This window comes from Biomphalaria glabrata, chromosome 2 (assembly GCF_947242115.1).
Source record: "Biomphalaria glabrata chromosome 2, xgBioGlab47.1, whole genome shotgun sequence".
Taxonomy (NCBI): Eukaryota; Metazoa; Mollusca; class Gastropoda; family Planorbidae; genus Biomphalaria; species Biomphalaria glabrata.
The window spans coordinates 2,250,371-2,261,864 of NC_074712.1; the positions used below are offsets into that span (position 1 = coordinate 2,250,371).

The following is an 11,494-nucleotide window of genomic DNA, read 5'->3' on the forward strand; positions in this document are numbered from 1 at the left end:
AGCTAACCAAAGAAAATGAAATAATGAAACAAATCAAAATAGGCTAGTTGGACAGGTTCAGTTCAAAATAATTAAAGAACCAGCATCACAGAGGCACAATAGTGTCTCATCTCAAAAACCAAAACGATGGTTTACAATAACACTAACAATGAAATGACGTCATCCATGAGACACACTACTGTCTCGTATCAAAACAAAAGATGTCTTTTACAAAAAAAAAACACATACAGGAAAGGATAAGAGACTAAGTAGACATACTATTTACATAAACCAACTTATTAACAACAAATAAAGTCTACTTAGCTCATTATCGAAACACTCTCCCCATGACAGTGGCGCATTCCTCTTGAGTTACACAGTAATAATACAACAACACAAATATTAGTTAAACATTATAGAGATTTATTTCAAACTACACTGGTCAGCTCAAAGACTCAAGAGAGAGTGGCCATTGTAAACAGTTAACAGGGACTTAAATAAAGTATTAAAAGGGGACTAACTCTTATTGAAAACAAAAGTAGCTACCCTTATTGTCCCTCTTGTCACAGTCCATTTTCTCTGGTAATTTCTACATTCAGAGTCTACAATTCGTTTATTCGACTCCCCCATTTCATTAACGCACACATATTAAATGTTACGGTAACATTCGCGGTGAAACAAAAGATGATCCAGAATGATCCAGCTGAGTTTTCCAAAAATTAAAAATAACTGTCAAATCATCTCACTGAAACTAAGTTTTTATTTTTTCTTACTAAAAATATTGATTCAGTTCGGTCAAGGTAAAGACAGTTCGTTCGGTTCGGTTCGTACCGATCAGTTTTAAAGTTCAGGTTTGGTTCGGTTCGTTCGTAAGTGAGGTTCGAGTTTGGTTCGTTCAGTTCGGGTTCGGTTCGTTTCCCATCTCTGGCTACTACAATAAGCACTCTGCAACAAAGTAAAATAGGGAAGTTTTTTTTCCTAAGAGACTTAAAACATTGCGTTAGTATTGCAAAGTAGCGTTTCCGTGGGGCATCTCTGTTACGGTACGGAGACCACCTTTCAGCTCACTAAAAAATTTTGGCACATGTTCGTACGGGAAACGTGTCCAGCCAAGCGTAACTGTCACACTATAAAAAAAGACCCTCTATACCAGGGGTTATAAACCTGTGGGTCGCGACCCCCTTGGGGGTCGATTGACGATTTGCCAGGGGTCGCCAACGACCATCGAAAAAATGGATTGCTATTGTCTATTCTTCTATTGCTGTGTGTGTGTGTGGAAGGGGGTCGCGGAAGAGTTGGGGATTGTAAAAAGGGGTCACCGAGCTTAAAAGGCTGAGAACCGCTGCTCTATACTGTCCATTCCAGGCATTCGCAACAACATCGCTATTTCTAGTGCAGTCTTGCCACCGTATATTCTTGATTTTTGTAGGCAGGCAGAGCGATTTATTTCGGCACACTCTCCCTTGGAGGCGTCCAAGTTCACTACTGGCGGAGATCAACCTCCTTTAAAAAGTAATGCGTCATTTGAAACTTTGCTCCCCAGATATGTTAAAGTGGCCTTTGACGTTAAAGGGCAGCCCTGTCCATTCGCGATGATTTTTGGCGCTGAGTAGATTTTATTGGGTGACTTCTGGTACCTGACATTCCTTTTTCCAAAGTTTATAGTAAAACGAAAAGAGGCGGACAGCGTACGTGAAGTTCGTTTATCAGAGCGCTCTGTGAATGCTATAAAACAAGATATTCACTATTAAAGTTTTACGATGCAATTCGTAAATATTTATCCTTTTTATTTTGTACTTTAATCATGCACAGACTCTCACAAACACTTATGTAGATTAATTAATTATGTAACTATGGAAGAAAAAAATTATTAATTATATTTGCAGATATAAGATTATATGCTTGTGTTTTAAGTGTTTTATAAATTGTTTACACTTGAATAGCGGAGAGCCATGTAGATGGCTTTTACTTTGCTGACAAGGATGATAGAGCCTCTAATAAGATGGTGCGCAAATGTTTAATTAGGTCTATTGATTCATTAAAAGTTGTTCATGTTTGCAAAAAAATGTTTTTTGTGTACTGCTTTAAGCCTAGTGACATAAGCGGTGTCAAGGTTTTTTTCCCCTTTGACGTCACATAGAAAATTTTCATTCATAAAACATTCTAGCCAAAATTTATGTTTTTGATAATGAAACATTTTCAAACCGATATAACGGTCGACCTTGAGTTTTTCCCATTTGGCCAACGAGTTGAGAATTTTTTTCTTATTTATATAGGTAGGCCTTGAAATTTTGAAGAAAACCGTTAGAGTCGTTATCGATATATATATATATATATATATATATATATATATATATATACAAGAATTGCTTGCTTAAGAGTATAGGATTGACCAAGTTAAATGACAATTTATTCAAAAACTGAAATATTTTAAGTAAGAAGTAAGAGAAGGTGTTCAACCTTCGTATTATTGTCTTCAACATTAAGACCTCAATTTTTTTTTTAATAAGACATATCAAAACATCTAAAGACCTGAAGAATATCGGGGTTCAACATTTCATCAGATTTGACAGTTCTAAATTCTTTTCACTGTTTCAGACTTACTGAGCTCGTATTCGCCAGGTCTAGGAAGCCAAATGCTCTTGATTTGCATGGGGAACATTAAGTGCCGCTACAGAAATTCTATCTAGGGCTTTGGAAAGTGAGGTCTCATTGAAATAGAGTTATAAATCAAATAAGAACATAAAACTAAAATGTTATTTAACCTTGGTTAGGCCAATAATAGAATATGCATCCTCCGTTTGGGACCCCTCAACTCAAGAAAACATTAAGAAACTGGAACAGGCACAAAATAGAGCAGTGAGATTCATAACAAACGAATATTCACATTTGACTAGAGTAACACCTTTAGTAAAATCACTAAATTTAGAAAGCCTTCAGGACAGAAGACTCAAAAGTAAAGTAGCAATTATACATAAAACACTGAACCATAATCTTCAAATACAAAAACAAAATTTAATAAAATACTCTGAAAGACACAAAGATAAAGGCACATTCCTCATCCCATATGCTAGGACAAATTTGTACAAACGCTCCTTCTTCCCTAGTGCTATTAGAGCATGGAATGGGTTGCCTGAGCCCGCCAGGAAAACCAGTAACTTGGCAGAATTTAAGTCATTGGTTAATATGCATGACTAAATGCATGACGCGTAGGACGTAATCATCTTCTTTTTTTGAAGTAACGTCTGTATTATATAAGATAAGATAAGATAAGATAAGATAAGATAAGATAAGATAAGATAAGATAAGATAAGATATATTGACACCGAGGGAACTGAGTTTGTTTACTTGATTATAAATCTTAATTGGGGGGGTGAGGCTGGACTTCACACCTCTACACGGGTAACCGTCACGCTGACCAGGCGTCTGTCTAGCTGTGCGGGTATATCTCCAGAGGTAGAGATGAACAACTCCCACCCCCTTTTTTTATTTCTTTAGTCCAAAGCATTGAGTTCCAAGAGGTCCATTAGAAGCTTGGACTACAGAACACATTCAACACACACCATCGCCAGTGATCTTTCTCTACACAAATCACTAGTATATTACTATATCTATAGCAGATGGCTGCCTGGTCGTGCGGTTTGCGCGCTGGACTGTCGTTCGGATTTATCGACGGTCGAGGGTTCAAACCCTGCCCGCTCCCATCCCTCGTCGTCCTGCGGGAGGTTTGGACTAGGAAGTAAACTATCTTCAACTTTGGAGGAACATCCGAAACAAGTAAAACATTTTACAAACAAACACAGTTAGCCGGTAACCTATTTTCATGTAGATAATAGCACAGGGCCCATATTTGTGTCCATCAGCGCAGAAACACAGACCAGAGTTATATTTAAAGTAAGAGCTAAACACTTACTACACTTAATTTGTTTAGTCCCTGACAGTGATTGAATTTATGGAAAGATCTTGACCATTTGTAAGCCACATTGGATAAACGCAACATGCTTAGACAGCATACTGACACTGTAATTAAATATTACTGATGGGTTATCTTTCCTTACGTGTAAACTTCCAATCGTGCTACTGCGTTGTGTATCTTTTAATATCATAACGCTACTCTTTAATAATTTAGAAGTCTCTTGTATCTCCTCGTTATTACGGTAACTACTTACGATATGTACTTAGCCACTATGTACTGTGTCCCTAGAGGTCAGGACAAGAAGCGGCTAGTGGCCTATAAAACACGATCCTGATGACCAGTCTGAAATGTATGGACACATAAATCTGCCCACTATACAACCCTTTACGTTTAGGAGCTTAAAAATTAGCCCACTACACATGTACATATTGTACATCGACAAACAAGTTTCACGTACCTGTTAATACATGCTGATCAACTTTAATTCATCAATGAGTGATTGAGTTTTAAACAATACCGTGACAAAAAAAAGTAGAATAAAAATATAGCATAGGTTCAACACTCAACAAAGACTAAATCATTCAGTTCATAACACGTGCAACACTTCGCATTCATAACAAGGATATATAACAATCATACCAAAATATCAAACTAACATTCATTCTCGCCATACCTCCCCCCTGACGGCTATTAGGACTATTTGTAAAATCTTTAGTATATAGCTATTTACTAGACAGGTAGTCCTAGGTACGGCATCCGGCTCCAACCGAATATTTTGTGTTACTATCCGGCCATATTCGGCGAATATTTTTAAAAAAATGCTATTTGGTGCACTTTTAAGTAAGAGAAATATGCACTTTTTAAAAGTGTCAAAAAGAAAAATTCGTGTGAACTGTTTGTAAGAACTGAGTTTCAGAACATTCCCAATACAGTTTCTAGGCTTCAAAACGTGAATGTAATTTTTCTCACATTAAGGTTTACACTTGACCATGCTTCGCTCTTTGTTCTACTTCCAGGTCAAATACATGGTTGAATATTCTGGAATCAGCTAGCATGAACTGTTTGCAATAACAGAACGTTTCTAATAATAAACTCGGAAACGTCAAATGTAGCTTTCCTCACTGTTACCACTGTTACATCAGATCTGAACGAAGTGGTCGTCTCCTTTCCATTAGAACTAAAACAGAAAGATTTAAAAACTCCTTTATCTTACTGTCGGTCACAGTGTTACAAGATCATCTGTCATCACCGAGAAGTTCATAGAAGTCTAATTCATAAAGCACTAGTTGTGAGTGTGTATGTGTTTCGTGTGTGAATGTTGCTCGTATTTGCATCTATATTGTTATTGTTACAGTAGTTACGCTGAGGTTGTCAATTGTTGTCAAATTGAATTTCCATTTGACTGGATCAATAAAAATTATCTTATCTTATCTATCTTATCTTATTAAGAGCTTGCATGTGTCCATGGGATTACTTTTTAGATGATTCTAGCAGACCAGTCAGTTGGATTCACTCACTAGTGAAGGATTGCTTCATACTGTCCTTTGTAACTCTTTTGGAGGCTTAGATCACAGAGATCCTTCAGCAGACCAACAAGTTCGATTCACTCACTAGTAATAGATGTACACAAATTGTCTTTGTCAATTCTTTCTTTTCACCTCGCTTTAAGAGAACCTTTCAGTCGATTGACAAAACATATCTACTTTTTCAGACACTAAACCACCATCTTGGTGATCTATATCTCTCTTTTTCTTCACCAGGTCAACTATCAAGTGACCGAAAAGGATCAGAAATGTTTCCATTCTTAAATTTATCTTTTGCGTTCAGGGTGATTTCCCCTCTTCTGTTTTTTGCAAGTATCAAATTTTCCTTTCTTTGCCTCTCTGACAGCTGTGTCGCAATCTACATATATGCATTTTATTTACATTATAAATAGAAATATTTTATTTAAAAGAGGTCGTCAGTTGAATAGAGACTGTGATATTAGAACACAGTGTAAGGTCTTCTTGAAAACCTCAATTAAACTATATAACTAATGCATTCGTCAATTATGTTCAATATTTAACACATATTAAGCTACTTTTTTAAAATGTAAATTATTAATTAAATCTCGTAGTAAAAGGGTTCATGTTCACTCAGAAGTATATTTTGTAAAGTAAACAAAAATGTTCAAAACTTCTCTGCTTCTAATGAGCAGATCAATGTCAGTGCTAGACGGTTCATAATGCATTATAAAAATCATACTAGCGGTGTTTATCTTTGTGTGAACAGTTTTCTGAAGTAGTAATTAAACAGGAGAGAAAGAATCAATTCTGTTCCAGCATATCGGGACAATTAAATTTTTAATTAAAACTAGTAGTCAATCAATCCGACATGTTTATCTTGGTTCTGGCATCTCGTTCAATGGATTGGAGCTTTTCCTAAAGAATGTCTTTTAAAATTGTCTTGTGTGTGAATTGAAAAGCTCAGTGAATAATTGTGCGACGTCGTCGTAATGAGTTCAGGACGAGGAAAGTTTCAGACATGTTTCAGCTTTAACTCCATTTCTACGTAATTATTTACCACATTCTGGTGGAATCAACGCTGGTGTCGTCGGTTAGGAGAGAAAGAGTTAAGAATTAACCCGGAAGTAGTTGTTATGCCATTAATTTCATAGCGACAGGACCTATATAAGAAGCACACGAAAATATTTGAACGTGCACTGTCTGTATCGAAAGTTGACCGTATGGAAAGTTGACCTTGTGGAAAGTTGACCTTATGGAAAGTTGACCTTACTGAGACGTCTCTGCACCTTTCCAATGTGAGACTACTATCTTGTAGCAATTTCATTTTGAGGCATTCATGTCTAACACCAAGAACTACTCTGTCTCTAATGAAACTATCTTCCAGGCGTTCAAAACTACACGTTTTTGCTAGTCTTCTCAGATTTGTTATGTATTTTTCAATGTCCTCGCCTTCCTGCTGTTCACGAGTATTGAAAACATAGCGCTCATAAGTTTCATTCGTTTTTCCAATGCAAAATCGTTCAAATTTGTTCACCATTTCTTCCATCTTTCTTTCTTTTCCCTTCTCAATTTCAAGACCTTCATATATGTCCATCGCTTTTGTTCCTATAATTGTTAGAAAGGTGGCCACTCTGACCTCCTCTGATTCTTCCGACAATTTAATGGCTAACTCATAGTTTCGCCAGCTCCGGTGAAACTTTTGCCAATTAGCGGCCATGTTTCCTTCTACCTCGAGCGGCTCGGGTACAGGAAGGAAATTTCTAGCTGCCATTGCACGGCGTAGCCTTGAATTGTTGCCTATTTATTATTGCAAACAATAAACTTTTATATACTGATTAATGATTACCTCTGATCATTAATACACCGCTGCCACCTTGTTAATTAAGATCTAGGTTCACAGTCAGCAATAAACAAACAACAACCATTAGTGTTATGGCGGAGAATGATACTTTATTATATTGAACGCGTGCACCTTTGCGCACCATACTAACATTCCTAACAGCAAATTACAAGGAAATGCGAAACTTAAAAAAACTAATTTCAAAATAAAAATTTCTTGCGATTTGACTACTAGTAAATAAAAGTGAAGTTCCCCCTTTCAGGCGTTGCGATCTGGTTTTTTTGTGACCCACGGTCAGCGAGGGTGTCATGTGGCAGGCACAACGACCAACCGCCTTTACTTCATTACCTCAACTAATGTCAGGTACCCATTAGAGCTGGGTGGACCCAGAGCCACCCTAGAGACCCGGAATTAAAATCACAGTCTTGACCAGGATTCGACCCACGAGAATGAATTAATTGATTTTTGGTTTGATATCGCAAAGATGAAATAAATCTTACAGTGTTGAGAAATTTAGCTGTAAATGTGGAGTTCTCACCTTTAAAAAAAAAAAAAAAAAAAAAAAAAAAAAAAAAAAAAAAGAGAGAGAGAGAGGCTTTAATTATTTTTATTTTTTCAAAAATTTTTTATTTTACAAGTTTGTCTTTTTTTAACCCTATCTCGCTTCTGTCTTGTCACACGTTTACTTGGACTGTGGTAAAAGCTACAACGTCAGTCGTTAAGCTCGTCACTCACTACTCACAGTCAAATAAAAAGACTTTTTTTCTATTCCAACCGTTCCATTGCAAAAAATTTAGAAAATACAGGTCATGCTCGTATATATGTATATAATGGACCTCATTCACCAATCGTAAAGGAACAACATTTAGCCACGTGATAATATTGATAAAACAATGGGGGGAAAAAAGTATCACGTGACAGCCTTTATGGATGACGTAATTTGTATAGAAGAGATAGAGAATCACGTGGCTAAATGTTGTTTAGTTTACGATTGGTGAATGAGGTCCATTAGCAAAGCAAAGGTAGGCCTTTTGGTATTTTTTTCAGGCCACAAATGTTTTGGAAGCGGCCCTTTTTTTTTTTGGTGGATGCACAGGAAAAATAAGATGTTTACAGCATCATGCTTGATATTTTGATGATATTCAACTTGTAAAAAAACGAAATGTCTCTACCCATGTGCTTCAAATAAGCTATGAAAATCACACCACTCCTAAGAATGTACAAACAATAGGAATGACTTTAGTATACAAAAATACGGTGCTTGGTGGCTGAGTGGTAAAGCGCTTGGCTTCCAAACCACGGGTTCTCAGGTTCGAATCTCAATGAAGGCTGTTTTTTTTTTATTTTCTGGACTTTCAGGACGACCCTGAGTCCATCCAACTCTATTACCTGACATGAGTTGGGGAAAGTAAAGCGGTTGGTCATTGTGCTGGCCGCATGACACCTTTGATAACCGTGGGCCACAGAAACAGATGAACTTAACATCATCTTCCCTGTTTATCGCAAGGCCTGAAAGGGGAAACTTTGATTTTCATTAGTATATAAAAGGTTTCGCAGTCTAACGAAATCCTTGGACCTCGGTTTTATTTTGGGTTTATTTATACTTCAACTGTATATTATATTTTTACATGTTCCGTTGGAATCGAAGATTATTAAATTCTAGCCCTAATTTCCCGCAGCATGGAGGGCGAGGGCGAAGGCCAAAGTTCAAACCTGAGGTCATCAAGATGAAAGAGAGCCACGAACAGACAGCCATTCATTTATATGTTCAAGGATTCGGAAAGGGGAAACTTTGATTTTCATTAGTATACAAAAAGTTTCGCAGTCTAACGGAATCCTTGGATCTCGGTTTTATTTTGGGTTTATTTATACTTCAACTGTATATTATATTTTTACATGTTCCTTTGGAATCGAAGATTATTAAATTCTAGCCCTCATTGAGGGCGAGGGTGAAGGCCAAAGTTCAAACCTGAGGTCATCAAGATGAAAGAGAGCCACGAACAGACAGCAATTCATTTATATGTTCAAGGAATCGGAGCTGAATTAATTCCCTTGAATTCAATTAAATTTCAATTTTTAAATAGTTTAAGATTCAAGAAATTCGATGTGGATTTGTTAAATATTTGAGAGCATCTTTGTAGATGTAAAAATGTTCCTCTCTCATTAGCTCACGCGCACACACACACACGCGCACTAACGTATACACACAACGAAGCTAAAATAAGATATATGTGGATTTGAGTGACCTCCCTCAACTGGACTATCTCTAATGACACAGAAATAGTCTCGGCATTATTTATGTTTGGAAATTGTTGCTCACACAGTAGCTCTCCCTCCCTCTCCACAAAGCTGATGTGTCCAGTTTAGAATCAGAAGTGACACAAGCTCTGACCAGAGTTTAGATCTTGACTCTAACACTTGTATGCTGCAAGCTGCTAGGAGTCAGCAGTTCTTGACGTCTTCTTAACTCTTTCTTTCCTAACCGACGATACAAAACGTTGATTCCATCAGAATGTGGTAAATAATTACGGAGAGAAACAGTTAAGATGTCTTTCCAAAGTTTCATTACAAATTAAGGTAGCAGGTCTAGTATCTAATGACAGATCTTTGGACAGATCGAAGTGGATCTTCAAACTATTTACAATGATACAATGATACAATGATTGATTTTAGAATCCAAAGATATGATAGTTTCTTTCTTTTTAAACTTTATCTTTTTTTTTCTTACAAAGCTCATTTCGTCCGTCTGTCTGTCTGTCTGGTAAAAAGTTTGTACACGTTATTTCTCACACACCCATTCTCGGTTCAAATTGAAACTTCGCACAATTATTCATTAACATAGACAAGACAGGAATATTTTTTATTTAAGTAACCAATTAGACAATTAATAGCAACAAGGGAAACTAATACTTCAGTAGTCCCATATGTGGCTAAATTTGTTGGGTTTAGTCCCCTTAAATAATTATTAAAGCTATTGTTCCCTCACGCGCTATCCGATCAAGTTGATACTTTAAACAGTTACTTATTGTAAGCAACGAAACATGAATCAATGATCAAAAATACTCAATTAGTCAATTAATTACTGGTAATTAAATATTTTGTTTGATATCGGATGGGTGCTGTGACTTGTACATTATTGGTATATTTAGTTTTAAGGATGGAGTTCTTCATCTTTAAATAGATTTTTTCTATATTTGCTTGTTTCTTTAGTTTGTGTCTGCATAACAAAAGTTTGAAATGAATCACTCAAAATACGGCGACATCTCCCAGGATATGTCCAGTGAAGACGTGGCCTTGTATTCACTGACCTCCCTTGTGTTTACTTTGGTGAATAACTCTTGCGTCTCAACAGGCGTAGGCCTTTTCGGGATGATAGCCAACGCCCTCAACATGGCCGTCTTCTACAGGCAAGGTCTGAGCAGCTCCATCAACATCAGCTTCTTCTTCATCTCCATTTCTGACACGTTCACCATCCTCTTCATCCAATGGGCCAACATCTGCTTCAACCCCTACATCGACAACACCAGGGCGCCGCTGTTTTACGCCGAGCTCTACTACATCACCGGGGGCTGGCCGTCCGGTTTGTGTTGCCGGATCACGCTGTACATAACAGTCTACGTCACGACTGAGAGATGTCTCTGCATACTGTTTCCGTTGAAGATTAAAAATATGATGACCCCGACGAGAACAAAAGCGATTATCGCTTTTATTTGTGTATTTAACGCGGTCACTCTGGTTCCGGAGTATTCATCTATTTACTTGGACTGGTATTTTAACAAGGTGAGAAATGAAACAATACTAGGGGTTGCTTTCAGGAGCAACAGAGACCAGACCCAAGGGGTCACGTGGCTGCTTCATGTCGTGCTGACAGTGGTTGGTCTCTTCAGCGTCATCGTGCTGACGTCGGTGCTCGTCATCCACCTGCGGCGCCAGACGAAATGGCGGATGAAGAACAGCGCGGAGAACAAGCTCCGGCCCACCTTGACCTCACGTGACCGGAAGTCGGTGGTCCTCGTGGTCGCGGTGGCTACCTTCGTGGTCATCTCCTACATTCCGTTGACGTCCGTGTCCCTGGTCACTGTCTTTGTGTCCGAGTTCTACATAGGAGGGAAACTGTTTCAAATATTTCGTGACACCTGGGCGATGATCATGCTGGTCGGGATGACCAACGCCAGCGCAAATATTTTTATCTACTACGGAATGATTTCCAAATATAGACAGACCTTCAGGGAATTGTTGTGCAAAAAGCAATGA

At 37.7% G+C, this 11,494-nt stretch overlaps 1 protein-coding gene across 1 annotated transcript; it reads left to right on the forward strand.

Annotated features, from left to right (window-relative positions):
- The first annotated feature begins 10,477 nt into the window (after positions 1-10,477).
- LOC106058113 (uncharacterized) lies at positions 10,478-11,494 on the forward strand. The gene has a single exon (XM_013215487.2). It carries the CDS (start codon positions 10,478-10,480, stop codon positions 11,492-11,494), a length of 1,017 nt encoding a protein of 338 aa, XP_013070941.2.